A 20,666-nucleotide genomic window follows, 5' to 3' on the forward strand; every position below is an offset into this window, starting at 1 on the left:
TAAAGAACCATATTTCAATTTTCTGGGCATGAATTAAATTTGCATCTTAATACATACAAGACACAAGAATAATGATCAAAATAAGACAGTAATTTTATTACAAACACAGCATTACAATATTTGCTAAAAAAAACAAAACAAAACAAAACAAAAACAACCCAGAAAACAGAATTTAAAAAAAAAAAAAAAAGGCAACAAAACCCAACATTAAAATGATGTATTCAACAGGGTTTCCTGAGGAAATAGCTTAATATAAAAAATTTTTTAAAGAGAAAAAATAATTTAAAAGGAGTGATTTACTGGTTTTTACCTCAAAGTTTTTCTAAAACAGGACATTAAAAAGAAGTCTTGAAAGGAGACATACCTCATTTGCTTTTAGTGCTTCTTTGGGGTCTTCTTCAGAATTCTTCTTTTTAGAATTATCATCTGTATGCCTAAGTTTTGAAATAATGATGTGAGAAATGACAATTAACGTAGTTTCAAATCAATTTATAGATAAGAATTCCTGAAAATCAATACAATCAAAAACTGAATTATACTAGATTGGTTATACCTAAAATAATGCCTCTATTTCAAGTATTGCTATGATGACAAAAGCATGACAAAATTAAAAAGCTCAGAAATGTAATTTCAAATTTTAGTTCACATTTTCAGCAAATTATTTAACCTTTTCCTCATCTGTAAAATGGGGATAAATTATGCCTGTCAAAGCTCTACTTTACAAGGTTGTTCAAGAAAATAAAATTAAACTAGACCAGTTATGCAGATTGGGAGAGGCTAGATAGTTAAGGTTAAATATACCAAATCACAGAACCTCAGTGCAGGAAGGGACCTCAGAAACAATCTAGTCTAACACTCATTTGAACAAAAATCTCTGCCACAAGATTAGCAAGTCATCACCCAGCCTTTTCTGAAGATTTCCATTACAGTTTGGTATCATTCTAATTTACAGGAAAATCTTCCTTATTTTGAACCTCAATTTGCCTCTCCCCATTGTTATAAATTCTGCCTTCTGAAGTTAAGTAGAATGATCAAATCTGTCTTCCATACAGCAACCCCTCAAATATCTGGAAGGCGTGGTTAAACGACAGGTCTGTCCTCAGGATTTTTTCTTCAGACAAAATGCTGAAATCATTTAGCTATCTTTATCTCTCAAGGCCTTTCCTCCTTCTGGCCGCCTTGCTCTGGATGCTCTTCAGCTTAGAAATGTCCTTTGTTATGGAAGGTCTTTTTTTAGTCTGTTATTTCTGACCATCCACTGATTTACAGTGAAGGTTACTAAATCCATAAATTACTTTCAGACAAACTGCCAATAAATGTATAAGACACTATATTAAAGCTCTAGTCTGTTAAGATCTCTTTGGATCCTGACAGTACCATTCAATGTATTAACTATTTTCAACTTTGTGGCATCTGAAAAAATATGCATGCCAAGCATGCTGTTTTAATAAAAATCAGTAAGATCAATATTTAAAAGCACAGAATCAAGGATATGCTTGGGGAATGCTACTACAGATCTTAAAAAACCCATACCCAAACCTAAGCTGCCCAATTATATGAAACCAATGCCTATTCTTTGGCTCTGGATATTCAGTAAATTCCTAATTAATATAATTGAACTTATCCACATTTCTGTCTTGTCCATGAGGATTTATTAGAGATTCTGTCAAATACTCTGCAAAATCTAGACTTTTATTTACAACATTGCTCTGATCTATGTTCTTGTTGGCTCTTTGTGATTACTACTTCCTTTTCTAGATGATTACTAAGCACCTCTTTAAAATGGTCTCGATTTTTGCCTGGAAGTAAAGTCAATTCCCTAGCAAATGCAGAATTCACCCTCTTTTCTTTTTTGAAAACCAGGGTACTTCCCTTTCTTTAGAGACTGTGACACATCTCAATCACTGTGAGTTTTCAAAGATTGCTGATGCTTCCTTCCAGGTGTCCCTGAAACACGGACTCTTAGAGACATTAACCAATAAAGAGCAAGACTGTCTCTTATTATCATTGCTCACTCAAATACAAGAATGCATCTGTGATCTCAACCCGACTGTTCCTTCAAAAGATGTAAACTGCAAACCATCAATGACTTTTCATCCAATTTGATACTTATCTATATCCTCCTATCACCAATGGGGGTATACACTAACTGGTCTTCCTCATTTTCTCCCTATTTATCTTAACCAGTCACTTTTCTTCTACTCTTTTTACTCCAAAGACTATTCCCCTTGGCAGAAAAAATAAATAAAAAGAATCAAACAATTCTGTATTTGTTATTCATATTTAATTTATAAAATTATCATTTATTTCCTTTATCACATCCCATTCACTCCATGCAGCAGTTTTCCCGATCCTCTAAGAACAAAACAAGTTTTAAGAAATCCAAAACTCTTTCACTGCTTTTATCACTTCTTATTAGTCTTATATAAGTTTTAGCACTTTAGAAATGACTTTTATAGGGCCATTCCATATTTTTCTCTTCAATTCATCTTCCACATTTGTCTTAAAACAAAGACAAAATAATAAAAATAAGTTGGCTGAATTTTCTGTGTATCCATAGTGGTCTGATTATATAATTCCCCTCTCCTTCTTCCTTATTTTGCCTTTGAGTCATAAGGAATTAACTCTTGAGACTTTTCCATCCCAACTCATTAGATCCTTAAAACCATCAACTCAGTCTTAATTTATTTTTAGCTAAATTCCAGTTTTATTATCCAATGAAACTAACATCATTACTCATTTTGGAGTCTGTTGGACAATAAAATATTCTAAAGATCAAAATGGTTTTCCAAACAGAATAGCCAAAGAAAGTCACAAAAGACTAACTATATGCTCCCGACTCTAACCCTAGATTCTTACTTTGTCTCAAAAATTGACTATCATATAATTTATTCAAAACAGCTAAATTATTAATTTTAAAACAAATTTTTTAAATGTTAAACTGTATAAGTGAATAACACTGATTATTAAAAACAGTGATTAAGGTGATCAATGCAATATGTTAAATTTGTCTAAGCCCAATTACAAAGTAAAGCTTTTTTCTTACTATTTCTTCTAACTGGGCTGTGATGGATATTGTAAACAAAGACCAAGAAGTAATAAGAGAATTGGATTCAAGGTTATTGGTTAAAAAAAAAAGGGGGGGGGGGGGAGGAAGAAATAATAGTAAAAAAGATAAGATTAAGGAAAGAAGCATTAATTTGATAGGAATACTGAACTTGAAGTCAAATGATTTAGGTTTAATTTTAGAGACTTAAGAGCCTGCAAGTCATATTTCTTAATTTTTTATCTAAAAGAAGAGACTAAATTACACTTGCTATCTTACAAAATTTTACAGTTTTGAAAATGCAATCTGTAGAGAGACCTAATACTACTAAGATCCTGGATCCTTTATTGAGAGAAGAATAAATGTAATAAATTATTATCAATAATCAGGAATACCAGAACTACTGGTACAATATGGACCCTATTTGTGGGCCACTAGCTTCTTCATAAATTTCGTTAGCAGTAGGCAAATTAAAGAGAAATCACATTGTGAATAAAAAATTAAAAAGTAGTTTTTTATCTATAACTCTGTAAGTCTATCTTCAATGAAATATGATGCAAGATGGAGAGGTACCATGGAAATACATGATAGTTATGAAGGAAAAATGAGTGTATTTTACATTAAAAAAAAAAAAAAGTACCTTGTATCTTTTTTTCGTTTTTTACTTAGAGCAACTTTTTTTTCTAAAACTTTTCTTTCTTTAAGTACTTCTTTAATTCTGGTAGTTTTGGATTCCACATTTTTTCCAGATGACTCATCCACGTCCATACAACTTTTGCCTAAAATAAACCAACATAAAACTTTAGTAAAGTTTTGAAAAATTCAAATATATTAATCTTCCATCAATGCTGTCTATTGAATCTAGAATTGATAAAAATGTCAACAATTATTATTTATAGAATCTTAAAGTGTTGAGGATCAAAAAGTCATGTAGTAGAAACTGCCATAACAATCTCAGGTTATATTATATTTTAAACAATAATAAAGAAAATCTTAACCTATTTTTTAATCAATTTGCTACATTTTCTAAAGCTAAATACATATTTCAACTCTTGAAATTAAGACTTTATAGTCTAGCTCAAAGAAATTAGACCAAAATGACAAATAACACACAAAGGTAATAGCAATTTGTTTAATAAAATGTTCATGGTTGTCTACTGTCACAATTTAGTTGTTTAACAAAACTTGACAATATTAATGAATACCAAATGTCTAGCTTTACTATTGTATATCTACCAAGTTCTTTTTTAATGATTAAAAAAATCACTTGGGAAAGGGGGGAGGAATAAAAACATGTTCAATAAAGAGGAAGGATCCTATAGGATGGTTTAGAAGTACCATTTGAATGAGATGCCAAGGCCAAAGACTTCATCACCCAGTGGCCAACTTGCCGCTGAGGAACTAGCCACACTTAACTAAGAGTTTGTGGCTAGGCTTGTATTTGAAGCCTTTCTAGCCTTAGGGGAATTTTTCATAGCCTATGCTTGATTAATCTTGCCTTTATGCATTAGAGATCTCAAACATCACGATTTTAAAAATTAACTTTAAAAATGCATGTATGCAGATCAGTAATCACAACTACCCACACATATACAAATGTTGATGTAGTTATAGACATAGATATGATTTAGACATACCCCCCCATTAATATCAATCTTAATGCTTCATTATGCTTTATCTTTAAGAGAAAAAAAATCTCAAAAGTGAATTATCTTCAATACCTTGGCTCTTGGTTTTTGAAGATTTGTTTTTTTCTGCAGCTTTCTGCTTGCGCTTTTCTTCAAGTCTCTCCCTGTTAACCTGTCTCCTTAAAAGTCTTTCTTCTTTCTCTCTGGCCTAAAATACAAAGCAGAATGTAGTATTCAGTTATCCTACCAACTTGTTACAAAAATGTAGAACAGCTGCTTGGGGCAGAATTTGTTAAGATCTTTATAGTGGAAAAAGTCTTGTGTTGTTATTAACATGTCATTTCATATATTCCAGTGATCGCTGTGGCTAAAGATATAATTTAAGAGCTGCTGAGACTGAAAAAATTTATTCATTACCTTTGACTCAATATGGTAGCATATATCTCTGTATTTACACAGGTTAGCTCCCAAATGATGAACATAGTTATTGTATCACTTGATTAGCCATCATGGTAGGACCTGGCTTTATAATACAGGATCACTGACACATGACAATGAACTATTAGAAGGGGTGAGAAGGGGGTTCCTTAAGATGGGATCTGTAAACTTATTTTTTTCAACATTTTAAGACTTATTTCAGCAGAATTAGTTTTCTTTGTAATCCTAAGTATTTTATTTTAAAAATTTAAAAACATTCTGAGAGGGATCCATGAAAGTTTACTAGACTGTCAATGGTGTCCATGACTTAAAACAAGGTTAAGGATTCTTATGTGAGAGGATGACAATTTCTGTGTATATATGATGTTACAAGTGTGAGTGATTGTGTGTACTGGTACCTGTGTGCATGTATATATCATCAGGCCTGCAGCTATTAGGAGAGAGTAAGACATGTTGATCTAAAGGTTTTCAACAACTCTTTTAAAAGTATGATTTAATTCAAAAGAGAAGTAATTTTTAAAATGCAATTTTCACTCAGTACAATCTATGAGAGATGATCATAAAATCTATTGTTTCAATAAACCATTTTGTCATGATTTTTCCACAAATGAATATTATATACAACTAAAGATCTCCAAAAATAGTTTGGCAACTATTCCTTTATTCACTGAACTTAAAATACAAAAGCAAAAGCCATAGGCCAGCCTTTTAGGTTGGGACCTCAAAATTTATAGGTAAGGTTTATTCAGTCCTGGAAGCAAAATATTAACCAAAAGAAGTAAATCAAATGCTTTATGAACTCAAGAACTCCCAGAAGAGTCACAAGGGGTAACTTTTGTCTAAACAATCAGCCACAGTGGCCTCTTATGATGATAGTATATTCCAAATGGTTCTGTTAACTTAATAAGAAGTAAATGCAGAATGTTATTAGCAATAGCTAGGCTCTACTAAATTCATTTCACAATGATTTAATGAAATTTTTATGTGTAATTCCCTACCATCACTTTTCCCCTTAGGGAACTACAAATCTGCAGAGAAAAACAGCTCTGAGAGCTTAAGGCAATAATGGAGCCAACCCCTAGGAACTTAAAAAGCACTTTACTTTAAAAATCAGATTATGGATTCTAATTAAAAGTCCTTTTACTTATAACATAAATGACAATATTATTCTATTTTAATATAGTGCTTTATAGTTTTTAAAACTCTTTCACATTTTCTTATATCATTTGGGTCTCAGTATAATCTTGTGACACAAAGCAGATGACAAAAATCTTGCATTAGGAATTAAGAATATTGTGCTGTGTTGGGCATTGTTATCTTTATTCTACAAGTGATTTAATATTGTTTTTCTTCTTAGTATTCTAAGAACTTAACACAGTACCTTGCACATAATAAATATGTCACTAAGGTCACAAAACTAATAAATGGCAAAGTTACTACATCTTCTGACTCTAGAGCTCATTCCACTATATCCTGCTGCTTCTCACTCTGGTTATATTTCTCATCCCTCCAATGATTCAAACAGGGGATTATCATTAACTGAAACAAGCACCAAGTTTTTCCCCCACCTACCTTTCCATCCATCACTTTATGACTGCTGTAGAAATTCTTTGTTCCAGCCAATCAAGTTTGCTAACTGTTTTGGAAATGTAGCTTATCGCTTGCCACCTGCACCTTGCTCGTATCATCTCTCCCAGCCTACTTCATCTCTCCAAATCCTAGTCATAACTCAGGACCCATGTAACTAAAACCCAGCCTCTCCTCCTCACAGGACTCTGAAGAGTTCCCTCCATCTTTGGGACTCTTACAAAAACTCTGGCTCACACACTCATCTGGTGAACAATCCCATCTTGTCTCATGCGATCTCATCTAGGATCCTGAAATCATTTTCCAGCCTGGTTTTAATGAACTTTCCATACGATCATCATTAGAACTTAAGCCCCTTGAGATCTTAGCCTTTGAGGCTAAGGACTGTTTCTTAGGCTCTGAGGGTTCACAAAATGCTTCCAACACAAAATTCCTGACTAGGTGGTAAATAAAGTCTGCCCTGGGATAAGAGGAGACACAGAGAAGGAGAGCAAACTCAGGCTTCTCATGGGTTTCTCACATCCAGGGCTTACGCTTTTTTCTCCCCACGTCCCATCCCACTTTGTTTTGTTTACTAGACCCACATCGGGGAAGACAAAGATGGACCGACGGGAGAATGGAGACTTACAACAGACTGCCGGCGCTGCTCCACGGTCAGCTCATCGTCGGAATCGCTGTAATACTTGGAGTAGAGGAAAGGTCGGTGTACGTAAGTATGTCGAACACTTTTTGCTTTTCCTTCGCCAGGCTCACTAACCTGAGGCTTGGTTGTATTTTTAATCTCTTTCTCCTCATCTAGAATACAATGAATAAAAAGTCAAAAGCATCTATAAATCAACAGGAAAACCAACAGCATACTGATGAATGACCACACTTGACTTCCACATGATTCTCTTTATATGTACCTCAAAAGTAAATACAGCATATGGACAGTCACAAAATATTTCCTTTACAATGAAACATAACCTGTTAAGCTCCCCAGCATCATCTGCTCATATGTGGTAGTCTCATGCACCTAAATGCTACCTTCTGTTCCAGTAATTGGGGGCCTTACTGAAATCCTACTTCATTGTAATTTTCTTGAAGGGGGACAGCAACTGTTCCCCTCTTCTCTGTGCTTCCCTGGGGCCTAGCACAGTGCCCCTAAGGGAAAAGGCATTCAATAAAGTCTGCTGAATGAAATAAACTCACCCAAGATCTTTCAATAAAGCATACTTCCGGTCACATAAACTTTTATGAGAGCCTACTCTTGTCTCACGTAGGTCTAAAACTAAAGTGTAACAAAAAGTTTAAATATACTAAAAATTACATTGCATTGATATAAAGATAGTGTTTTTCCTATGTTGAGAGGGAGGGAAGAGACCATTTGGGAAAAGAAGTTATTTCCTACTACTCAGTAATCTAAAATGCTTTTATTTCCAACGAAGACCACATTCCAGTGATCAGGGATTACTGTGAAAAGATGTGAAATTTTGTACAAGAAACACATTAAATAATGGAATATTATTCCATAAGGAATAACAAATGAAAATAAAGTCATTAGCTAAACTTTCTATTAACTATTAGTGTTATGCTTTCACAAGATTATCAGATTTCTTCTTATTCAGTCTCCTAAAGCACTCATGCTGGAGTGAAATTGTATAAAACCACAACATTTTTGTGTATATAGATTTCCTTTTAATAGACAAAAAAATGCAAAGGATTGAAAGAAAAATGAAAGAAGACTTTGGGAGGGTCTAGGTACATTTTACCTATTCTTCTGTTCCCTTGTTCGTTCTTACCTACAACTGTTCCCATTTTACTTCAACCCTTTCCCCTCATCCTTGTCTTTTTAAACATTTCCTTTGAACTTTTTCCTTTCTAGATCTCACATAAAGCAGAGATTATTACAAAAGGTGATACCAACTAATCAAGAATATTTAACATTTAGAAACATGTACATAAAAATGACAACTAGAATTCAATTTTATAAACATATGAACAACATACTAAATAAAACTTTGTAAGCTACCGAAAATTGTATATATAAAATGCTTATGTTTCTATGTGGCAAATTTTACCATCAGATGTAATCTCTCCTTCTTCAGTGCTATCTGAAGCTACAGCATCTTCACTTTCTTCTTCAAATGACGAGAGATCACTGGTATGGACAGAGCTAACGGTAATATCTGTAAGCCCATCCACATCTGAATCTACCAAGGAATAATCTTCAAAAAAAAAAAAAAAAAAGACAAAAAATAAACAAAGGAAATCTTAGCATTAGGAAATTGTCAAAACCATTCATATATAAAAATTTTAAAAATCCACACCTCTTGAAACTGTAATTAAGGAAATCTAGCCTTTTAATTTCAAAGAAAATAAAATTAATAGAAGCATTTGTTCCAAAATCTCAACAATGGTACGTAAATCAATTTGTAAAGACAATAAAACTTTGTGAATTTAAAATGTAGCTTTAAAAAAACTTCCCAACAAACTAGAATTAGTTATGTAATAGCTCGAAGAGGATTCAGTTGGGATTTGCACTCAATGAATGAATGCATTTGAATAAACAGATATAAGCTTATTCACAAACAGGAAAATTAGGGTAGAAAAGAAATATATGCTATTTTAGCTGGGAAAAAAAGGGCACTTTGATTTTTAGAATCTATGTATCCCAGCACCTTCCACAAATCTAAAGTTTATCAAAAAGCAAAGCAAAGTAATTACTCCCATCTTTTGGACACAATTTTTATACCTTCTTTTGTCCCATCAAACGTCTTAAGTTTGTTCTTCTCTGAAGGCAGCTGTTTTGCACATTCTGCTTCTTTGTCTTTTACTTGCTTTTCATCCTTTGTTTTTTGTAAATCTTCATTTCTTTTAGAATGGTCATATTTCTTATCAGTTTTGTCTTTCTTCTCTTTTTTTCTTTCACTCTTTTCATTGCTATCTGGTTTTTTTTCCCCTTTGTCTATTGGTTTAGGTTTTTGGTCACTGCTTTCTTGTAGGACATCTTTGTTTGGTAGAAGCAAACTATTATTGTCCTTTGTGAGATTTTTAATTTCTTCAACTGGGCTAGGGAGATCATTTGAGTCTTCTGACTTTGAGACTGTTTCGAATCCTTCAATGAATGGGTCAGACAGGCATTTGTCTTTATCTGTTAGGTCATCTGTGCTTCTCTCTCGATCAAGGCCAGCATCCAGGCTTGCCTGAGACAGGAGTCTTTTTGATGTTCTTTCACTGGTCTTGGGATTTGTAGTTTCTGTTGATGCCCTGGCAGCATTTGCTTCTTGATTAAGAGAACTTATAGTTTCCAAAATGGACATGGCATCATTAGCCACATTAGCACTGGATCCAGCAGTAGGAACACCTTAAAGTGAAGGAAGTTTAATAATGAATTTATACGTAGAACAGCTCTACTTAACTGTGAACTATAGAATGATTTATAAATGTGGGCTATCAAGAGCTACAAAACAATATGATCTATAACCCATGGCATGTACTAGACACTTGATAAACTGCTTAAAAATCAATTGATTCCTATGCAGATCTATTACATTACTATTTGTATCTTTATTTTCTTGGGAACAGACACTTTAGTAAATTGAGTTTTGACTACATGGTACCTAGAACTCTTCAGAAGAAAGGCATAACATGTGATACAACTGGCTTCTTTTTATTGTGCTAATGTGGTGTCAGAAGTCTTAAATTCATCTACTAGCCTGGAAACTGGCTCTCATGAGGCTAATTAACAGACAAACCTCTCTTTGTTACTTGACCTCTCAGAAACTACTAGGTCCTTGCTGTCCAACACAGAGATAAACAGACAAGCCAATTCTCCCAGGACCACAAAAGACACAAGGTGGAAAATTCACTCCCCTCCAAAGGAGCAGAGCAGATAAGCTCACAACAGGGGAAGAAAAGGTCTAGTCAAACAATAAAAGCTCCAGCAAATAAAGAGATTTGTAGTTAGAAAGTTCAATCTGATTAAAAAGGCATTTATGGTGTCAACCCTCAGAACTACTACTCTGAGAAAAAAAGCCCAACAGGATTGGAAGAGTGGCTAGTTTTAAAAGTTATCAGTAAGGCTCTTTCTTGATATAATAAGCGGCTTTGCAGAGGGATAACTAGATAAGAAAGGCTATTTGTCAGGTCATTTGACCACCTCCTTTCTACAGAGCTGCCTCTCTGCTTGCATCTCGGGAGCTCAGAGGTACAGGTGGCTCCTGGGCACTATCATTATGTATTTCTCTCAAGAGCCACATGAAGCCAAGAAAGTTTTATGTAATTTCCCCCCCCAGTCCTCTCACTAAAGGGGAAAGGGGCACTCGAGCCCCTTCCAATCATGTGGTGCTTGGGGAAACGTCTCTTGCTTTTTATGCTCAGAAGACATTAGGTCCGAGGGGGTCTGCTCTTCAGTGCATCCAGCCTCGCTCCCTGACGCCCTCCCAGGCAGCTCTTCCTGCTCGGAAGTCGCTCCATCCACCCGTCCCTCTGTCCAGACCATCGTCCCTCACGCACGAGATGTCGTGTCATCACCCTCTTGGCTTCCTGCCCAAACCAGATAAAACCCCACCTTCTACAGGAAGGCTTTCACAATCCTCAAGTCTGGCCGTTTCCCCTTTGTTGATTATTTCCACTTCATCCCATATCTAGCTTGTTTCTGTTTTCTACCTCATGGGCAAGCTTCCCTCAGGGAGCACCTGAAGGGGAGGGGCTTCTCTTATGCCATGCTCTCTGCTGAGTGTAGAACACTGAACACTTAAGTGCTTGGATGCCTGCTGACACTGGACCCCCCACACCACACCACACACACGTACATGTGCTTAAGTGCCCATTGATACTGGACCTCCCACAACCCCACCACACATACATGTACATGTGCTTAAGTGCCCATTGATACTGGACCTCCCCCCACCACATACATGTACACGTGCTTAAATGCCCGCTGACACTGGACTTCCCCCCACCACACATACATGTATATGTGCTTAAGTGCTTGCTGACACTGGACCTCCCCCCACCACACACACATGTACACGTGCTTGGATGTCCGCTAACTGGCTATGGCCACCTCCAGATCACTTCCCCCTTCTTCCTTCATGAGAACAGTCATTCTCTGACCAAACTCCTAGAAAAGCTGACACCAACAGTTGCTTCTGGTTTCTCTCACTCACTCCTGAAACCCTTTAAAACAGGGCTTCTGACTTAACTCAAACAGCTCTTTCCACAGTTACCGATGCCCTCTTACCTGCCAAGCGTGCTGGTTCTTTTTCAGTCCCGACCCCTCCTGACCCCTCAGAGTGGGAACTGGCCACCCTGATCTCCGGCTCCCTCTTCCCGTCACAGCCCTGTTGTGTCTCCTACGTGAACTGCCACCTCTCTGACGATGACTCCCCAGGGCTCTCTCCAGCCCCGTCACTTTCCTCATTCCTTTTTTCCTTCCAAAGTGAAGGTCTCAGAGACACCTCAGAGCCAGCCTTTCCCCCACACTGTATGTTTCCGCACGCCCCTCCATCTCTCACTGGGCCCAGCCACTGCATGGTCAGTTTTAATTGTGCGTGAAACACGGACTCTCTGTCATCTAGCTCTCCCTCCTTAGATCAGAGGGCACCATTAGCTAGCACCTAAGACTCCCACAAAGCCTTCTTACCTAGTCTCCATGATTCTAATCTCTCTCCACATCAGTCCAACTCTGACACAGCTGCTAATGTGATTTTCCTTAAATGCGGGGGATCATGTTCTTCCTCTACTCAATAAAACTAGTGGCTTCCAAAGCCCCCCACAGCGGGCCGAATCCGGTCCCTGTCCTCCCACAAGCCCCTGCTCACCCCCCGCCCGGCACGCAGCACCCCTTCATCCTAGAGCGTTGGATCTGTTTTCTCCATGTGTATGCGTGTGCACCAGTAACTCTTCCCCAACTGATTCAGCTCCATATTTGCCCTCAACTTCACCATTCGCCAGGATCCCCCTTCAGATTCAATCCAGAGCAAACGCGCGCTCGGGACGCGGACACGCACCTTGCAGAACGACGGAAGAATCTGGCTTTTCATCATCTGGGGCCGCGCTGGCGCTCGTCTCCTCTTTGTGATTTAATGTGGCCAGAAACTCATGAACAGCCTTTTCCACCTGAGGTCGGAACGTGTGGTTGATTTTTGGATCCACAACCTGAGAGATGATGCGGTCAATGCCGGACTCCAACATTCCTGACCTGAAAGGGGAAAATTGAGACAGAGAAGAAAAGAAATTTACTTTTAGCTGACCGTATTTTTTTTTTTCACCTAAGCTCTTTCAAAGTCAGACCCTTTCTGGGGAAGGAGGAAGGAGGATGGCAGGGCAAGAAAAGAAGCTTACATTATACCCTCTGCACCCCCACACATCCTTTAACTATCACATAGGTATAAACACTCTTTGCTGAGCACAAGTTAATTTTCTCCCTTCAGCCCAGGCAGGATTCTGGGGCACTAATAAGGAAAGCAAAATATTTCATGGCATTTATAAGGGGCCTCCAGCACAACAAATTGTCCCTCCCATTGCCCAGAATATCTGAGTATCACTTGTGGAATGAAGAGGACATATTTAAAGCACAAATCTTAAAATTGTTTTTTGAAAAGTAAATGAATGATAATTCTAGAATCCAAGAAAATTCAATATAATTGATTCTTGGATGACCGACTAACCCTAGCGAGAGACTAATAGCAAATGGTCACTAAAAATCAATATTTAAGTCTAAAATAACCTGATAATTATTTATAGTTAAATTTTATGATTTCCAAAGAAAGTGAATTCATACAAAAATATCTACTTCAATCAGGACTCTAGACAAAAGGAAAATAAAATTTAAGGCATCTAGATTTCTTTTTATTGTTCTCTTTAAAAATAAGCAGTTGATAATTGTTACTTTTTAGAAAGCAAGCAACTAGATTTATGTATTTTAAACTAGGTCATTTTATGAAATGGCATGATAAAAAATTAGCCACAAAATATCTTTCCCCATAAATCTGGAGTAGTTTCCCACAGGACAGCCAGCCTTAGTTGGGAAAGATTCCACAAAAGGCACACATGGAGGACGACCCAAGGAGAAAAGCACCTACAGAAGGACATGTGTCGGGGCTAAGCCAATGAGGCCCACAAGGAAGGGGCAACTTGCCCCAAATGCTACAGGGCAGCATACTGAGTGAGAGATTTAAAAAGCCAAAGGAAAACAGACAACAATGAAAAAGTAGTAGCTCTCTTGGCTATTTAGAGTTCAGTTCTGTCTGGAGGCAGGCAATGAACTAGATGATCGTTCGAAGCACCTCCCAGCCCCGTGATTCTATGATTATAGCTATGTGGGCCACAAGGAAGAAAAAAGAGCTAACATACCACAAAGTAGGTTATATGCTTCTTAAAGGGACTAAAATAAAGGTGCAAATTCTGCAAAAGTAAGCTCTATGTTAAAAACACACATAAAGGAAAGACAGTATATTGAAAAGCAGATGCTATCTAAAAGGAATTGAATCCTGATTCAAAGCACAAGTTGAACAAATATTTTTAAAGGTATGGAAATAAAATCTTCTCTCCTCCAAATTTTATCTCTTTAGTTTCTCTCTCTGACGTTTAAGGAAAAAAAAAAAAAAGAACCTTTCTCTCCTTTATTTCCTCAGATTATACTTTTATTTGTAAAATAACAATAAAAAGTGGTGAAGGTCACACAGCTGCTGGAGTAGGCTACTGAGTAGGACACAAGCTTGGCTTTAGAATTGGAACATACAGCCCCAAGACCACGAGGAAGATTTAAAAGGAGTTACTATAACCCTGGAAGCTCAGAAACCACTATAGTCTGGTGTGGTCACCCCAATCCTAGAGCTAGGTCTACGGCTGCATTAATTCTGCAGGCTCATTGTTCAGAAACACTTAACATCTTTAGACTATATCATGAATGAGCAGATAAGCTGGAAGAAGTAATTTTTCTGAGTAAGCTGCCTAGCTATAATCAAACTAATATTTTCCAGTATGTCTGACAAATCATTTGAAATTTTGATATATACTGATTTCTTTTTTTTTTTTTTTTAAATAACTTTTTATTGATAGAACTCATGCCAGGGTAATTTTTTACAACATTATTCCTTACATTCACTTCTGTTCCGATTTTTCCCCTCCCTCCCTCCACCCCCTCCCCCAGATGGCAAGCAATCCTTTACATGTTGAATAGGTTACAGTGGTATATACTGATTTCTTAAACAACTTCTCTTAAATACTCCTAAACTGTATCTGGCTAATGAGACTGTGATAAAGTAGGTCATATTTTCACAACACCAATTGAAGGTTTACAAAACACTCTTCCCACACCCATCTCTCTCTGAGATAGGACAGATAAGACTTCTAAGTGACAGGTGAAGGAATTAAGGCAGAGAAGGGCCAAATGATTTGGCCATGTTAAAAAAAAAGGTGTAAAACTTAACAGAATCTAGTTAACACAAGAAAGTTATTATTTTTTTTAAGCAACTCCTTCTGCACAGTTTTCCTTCTTGATTTTCACTTCCCAATTGAATTTTACTTCTACAACCTCCAACAGAATCTTTTTTTTTTGGGGGGGGGGGGAAAGAAATAGGCAAAACGAACCATAAAACATAAAACTATCTGCCAACATATGCCCAATTCCACACTTCCAATCCACTACTTCTCTGCTGAGGCAGAAGTGAGTAATTTCATTGTCAGTCTTCTAGAATGAGAATTCTTGTGTTTTTCAATGTAAGTTTCTTTGAAATTTTAAACAACTGAAGTAACTGTGGAAGTTGTTCTTTTGGCTGTACTCGACTCTATATCCATTCATAAAACTTAAAAACTTATAAAATTCTTCCTATTACTTCTATGGTGAAAAACATTATATTTGTTTTATAATGTATTCAACCATTCCCCAAATGAGGGGCATCCACAAATATTACAAAGGTGATGCTATGTATTTGTAAACATGAGATCTTTGACTTTCTAAACAAATCAAAGAACTATAAATAACTAAAAGTTATCCCTTCCAGACACCAATACTCAGGTACCTGAAATAATTGTCTCTCTTGTACTACACATACAGTTAGGTTGTTTCTTTAGGGATGCTGACTTTATAATGTTGCTGAGTAGCCTTTTCCAATGTTTACTCTTTCTCAGGAAGTTTTATCTTAATACCTAACCACAAATTCTCAATTTAAACATATTCTTCTCTGGTCTTAGGAGGTAGATAACTTCCACAATCATGCTTTGCTCAACAATCATTAAGTCATCCCACTATCATTTGTTTAAAAACAAAAGCAAAAAACTTCCTTGAACATTAAATTCTAAGATTCAAATATAGCCCTCAAAATAATTTTTTTGCATGTTTTCTGGACACTTAGGTTTTTCAAAACCCTTTTGGCTAAGACCAAAGTGCTTGTGACGTTTCACTTGAGAACAGAGGCCCTCTAAGTAAGATGTGCTCCAACGTACCAAGACACTGTGATTTTTTAAGTGCAGGGTTCCCTCTATCAAGGAAGATCACAACTGTGCTCTAAGTCAGGAGGTAGTTCTTTAAATTTCAAAGTTAAGAGACATAATAGCTACTAAGTATTAGAAGGGAGATCTAGAACTTTCTCTACTATGCCATGCTGTCTCTTTAACATGTCTGCCAAGCAAAATGAAATACATGTGCCCTAAGTCCTGTAGGCATTTGGCTTAATTATTTTTGAGGAATGTACTTTGTAAAGGAGTTGGTAAAAGTCTTCTGTGAAAAAACAAAATGTAATCAATATACTTTTTCTTAAATAAAAATGCCTTAGGATATCTTCCAAGTCCTTCCTTCCTTCCTTCCTTCTTTTTCTAGTGGTGGTCATAAGTCAGAAAAGGGAATGAGGCTTCCCTTTCATTTTAAATGGTTAAGAGCATGAAACACCATATAGATATTTTCTTAAACTACCGCTCCATGAGGTAAAAATAGAGTAAAAGAATGGTATACTATCAGCTTTGGAATGAAATCTCTGAATAATACACATTTCAGAATAAGATAAAGATTAGAAATCTTATGAAGATATTTGAACATGTTTCTGCCAGGAAAAAACTCCTAAAAGATTTACCTTCTTCCTCTCAATCTGAGCCTCCAAAGAGTTAGGTGGCTGTGTAGAGGGGTTTAATAGGCTCTTCTACCTCAGAGTTTTGAAATAAGCCACTTGTCTTTTTACTCCCAAGATACTATAATGTGTATTAGAGTTAGCTGTGTCTATTGCTCCTCTTTAGCAGAATGCAAGCTTTTTGAATAGGATCACCAATTTCATTTGTTTCTCTGGTTATTTGGCAGTGCCTTGCATGTGACTGGTATAGCTATTTCATCAAATCCAACTCTATGTGACCCCATGGATATTGTCCAGATACTGGAGTAGTTTGCCATTTCCTTCTCCAGTGTGTCCCCATTTGATAGTAGGTACTTAATGAATGATTGCCAAATTAAATAAAAATATTTAAATTAAAAATAAATAAATAAAAAAGTAACCAAATGAATTATAGTTAATTATCAGGCTGAGCCCCTTGCGAGCAGGAACTTGCCTTATACTCTGTGTCCCCCGTGTTTAGCACAAATCCTGCACATAGTAGGCTCTTACTTAGTAGTTGACTGACTTACTGAAAAGTTATTTCCCCCATTAAGGTGACTTCCCTCTGCTAGTTATGCCAGTGGGTCTATAGAAAAAAAGCAGACTGTTCCAGTTTAGGGAAAGAATGTTCAAAGTGAATGTAGAACACTGCTAAAATTATGCTGTCATATGACATTAGCTTATAGAACTTGATAAAATGCTAACATTCTTGGATAAACAAACTTTTCCAAGCAGTGTAACTACATAAAATAGGCTGTGACATTTTAAATCGGCACGTGAACTAATTTTTTTTAAACAATTTAAACACTTACTTGAGGACTTGCTGTCTAATATTGTTTCTTAACTGGTTCTTATTGAGGTGGGGACTCCAAGTATGAGTTGCTAAATGATTGGAAACAAAGTTGTCCACACGCTGTCTCAGATTCTGATAGGCAGGCTAGAAAGAAAACCGTAAATGGTACACGATATTAAAACCAATGTTATCAGAAATTCAAACCTTTTTTTACAGAAAATAATTTCCAAGGCCATATTATTAATAATGTAGCAATTTCCCAGGAAAATTTTACCCTTCAATCAGAGCAATTCATGTAGTTAGCACATACTTAGTGAACCACTTCCTTATAAAATGGAAGATATTATAAGGGATAAGAAACGAATGGCCCCAACATTGGAATTTATAACAGACTGTAGGAGAAGACACATATACAAATTTTAGAGGACTCGGGCAGAGTGTTACAAATACCAAAGACAGGTACAAACTGCAGCCAGAAAGGGAAAGATCATGCGTGGTTGGGGGTTTAGAGAGGACTTCATGGAAGAGAAGGCATTGTGATTGAGTCTTTAAGGATGGGTAGGAATTAGGCATTGAGGGAGAGCATTCCAGGCAAAGAGAAAAGCAGAAACAGTGGCAGGAGAAAAGAACAACAGGGCACATATTCAGGGATGTGACTAACTCAGAGAAAAGCCTGGAAAAAGAAGTTAAGACCAGATCTGGAGAGCTTAGAATGTCATATTAAAGGGTTTGAATTTTATTCCAAACTATGCTCCCTCTCCCCAATTCTAAAGATTACTTTTCTATTTTTTTTTAACTGAAAAGCAAGAAAAAAGCAGCTGCTGTCTTTTTGAGCAGGGAAACGACAGGATCCTAGCTTTGTTTTTGTACAACTAATGGAAGTGTTGGGTGGTGAATGATGGGCTGGGATGGGAGCCCAGAGAGCTCCCCCAAGTGCAGGGTGGACCCTGGCAAATGCCTAACAGGCCCCCAGAATCAGGCCGCGGGTCCCACACAGCACAGTACGGGGCAGGCCGGATGTGGGGAGCGGACGAGAGGCTGGAACACGGAGAACAGAAAGGAAGGGGGTCGGGAGCAGCGCGGCTCCTCAGCAGGGGACACCTCCCATTGACAGCTCCCATCCCAACCCCACCGACATCGTGTCGGACCCACTTCCAGGAGGTGGCCGAGGCCGGAGAGTCCGGCCCCCCAAGCGCTCCCGCCCCAACCCCTGAGGGTCCCACTCCGTGGCACCTGTCCCCTATCCTAACCCCTCCACTCCCCCGACAATGCCGGGCCCTGCTTCTCGGCGCTTTCATGACACGGCCCCCAGCTCCCTCTCCCCGGCGCTGCGTTCGGGTCGGCCCCAGCGGGTCACCAGGTAGTTTGGGCGGGAGCCTTTCCGGGCCCTGTCCGGCCCAGGGTATCAAAAGCGCTACCACCCGGAGGACCACGAAAGGCTCACCAGCAAGGTAGTCCGGTACAACCGGGACAGCCCCCGCCCCCCACCCAGTCACCAACAATTCTGGCCAGAGAGGACAAAGGGGCCGGCAAACTTTCTCTCGGGCCGAGCTCCCCGCACCCGGCGCACAAAGGCAGGCGAGCCTCGGGCCGCCGGCCCTCCCGCCTCCGAGCTACGCTTTAAAGCCCGGGCCGCCCGGCCCCTCCCCCCCCCCCCCCCCGCCGGCCCCGCGCCCCCGCCCCTCCCCCCGCCGGCCGCCCAGCTCCCCCCGGGCCCGCACCTTGGTGTCCACGTCGGCCAGGCAGTCCCTGCGAAACTGGTCGAAGAGCCCCTGACTCTTGAGGTGATTGACAATCATGGCCACGAGCTGAGGGTCTCCCGCGCCGCTGCCGCTGCCGCCCCCTCCGCCTCCGCCGCCAGTAGCTTTTCCACCGCCTCCTCCGCCTCCGCCGGCTGCAGCCCCGCTCCCGCTTCCCGGGCCCGGACCGCTTCCCGCTCCGCTCGCGGCCCCCGGGCCCGGGCCGGGCGGCGGCGGCGGCTGCGGTTGCGGAGGAGGAGGCGGCGGCGCCGGCGGCTGCTGGGGCTGCGAGTTACTGGCCATGGCGACGGGGGCCGGGCTCCCCCCTCACCTCCCCCTCCCCTCACCTCACTCCCAGCCCGGCTCGGCCCGGCCCGGGATGGGAGGACGTAGAGCCCGAGGACAGTCGGCGGGGAAGCCGACGGGCGAGGCCCGCTTGGGGTCCTTTTGAAGAAACTCCCACTCCCACTGCCGCCGCCGCTACCGCCGCCGCCGCTACCGCCGCCGCCGCTGCCACCACCGCCACAGCCGCCGCCAACGGGATGTTGTTACTAAAGCAGCGGCCCCAGCACGACCCCGGAAGTGAAAGGGAACGCGGGGAAAGGGGGGGCGGGGGCAGCGACGGTGGCTGGGAAGGGACCCTCCCCCGTCTCGCCCCGCCCCGCGTTGGCGCTGCTCGGCCGCCATCGCTGTAGGCCAATGCGCCGAGGGGCGTGGCCGGGAAACGGCAGCTCCGGAGAAGGCGGATGGTGCTCGTGACTTCCGGGTTTGGTCTCTGGGTGCGGTTGGGCCTGCCCTCAGGGAGCTGACATCGGTGGGACGGGAAGGAGGCGGTGCCTCGAGGACGGCACGCCCCTCGTTGGCGTTAATAAACGCTTCCCTTCCCGAAGAGGCCGAGGCGAGGGCAGCCGGGGGTGGGGGCGGGGACCACCGGGCGAAGAGAAGGATTCTGGGATTCGAGCGGAACCCTTCCTGCTCCATTTGGCGGGAACCGGTTGGCCTGGGGATTGGGGGCGGGGTGATGAGCTTTAAGTCCCAGCTTGGGGGCTGCGGAGCGAGTGCTGGGGCGGGCTAGACCCGTCCCTTCAATGGGATGGGAAACCAAGTCAGAGCTTCCCAGAAGTAAGAGTACGGGCCTGGAGTGGGGAGGGGGCCCTCGGTGCACCCCGCAGGCCTGTAGTCTGAATGACTGATGTAAAGTGCTCCTGACTTTGGGAAACGAGTACAGTCATTGCCCCCATTTTCTAGAAGAGGAAACAAGTTTCTAGGTCTCTGGGATAAGATTCAGGGGCCAGGACTTCGGCCTGTTGGTGCCCCCAGCGGATGGAGAGCGGAGTCCAGGACTTGGCAGCCGATGCCAGGGAG

General features: G+C 40.0%; 1 protein-coding gene across 5 annotated transcripts in view; it reads right to left on the bottom strand.

Annotated features, from left to right (window-relative positions):
- BOD1L1 (biorientation of chromosomes in cell division 1 like 1) overlaps window positions 1–19,736 on the bottom strand; it is a 59,695-nt gene extending 39,959 nt beyond the window's left edge. For 4 of the 5 annotated variants that reach the window (XR_007948417.1, XM_051966540.1, XM_051966539.1 and 1 more), the window contains exons 1-9: window positions 19,284–19,642; window positions 17,582–17,706; window positions 12,696–12,886; window positions 9,434–10,045; window positions 8,760–8,906; window positions 7,328–7,494; window positions 4,768–4,882; window positions 3,687–3,825; window positions 365–434 (exon numbers count right to left, since the gene is read on the bottom strand). Coding sequence is in view for 4 of the 5 variants with exons in the window: in XM_051966540.1 (XP_051822500.1) it covers window positions 365–434; window positions 3,687–3,825; window positions 4,768–4,882; window positions 7,328–7,494; window positions 8,760–8,906; window positions 9,434–10,045; window positions 12,696–12,886; window positions 17,582–17,706; window positions 19,284–19,604 (1,887 nt within the window). In the remaining variant the exon portion in view is untranslated. The other variant, XM_051966542.1, reaches the window with a different exon arrangement.
- Between the last annotated feature and the right edge of the window lie 930 nt (window positions 19,737–20,666).

The sequence above is a fragment of the Antechinus flavipes genome, chromosome 6 (genome assembly GCF_016432865.1).
Source record: "Antechinus flavipes isolate AdamAnt ecotype Samford, QLD, Australia chromosome 6, AdamAnt_v2, whole genome shotgun sequence".
NCBI lineage: Eukaryota > Metazoa > Chordata > Mammalia > Dasyuromorphia > Dasyuridae > Antechinus > Antechinus flavipes.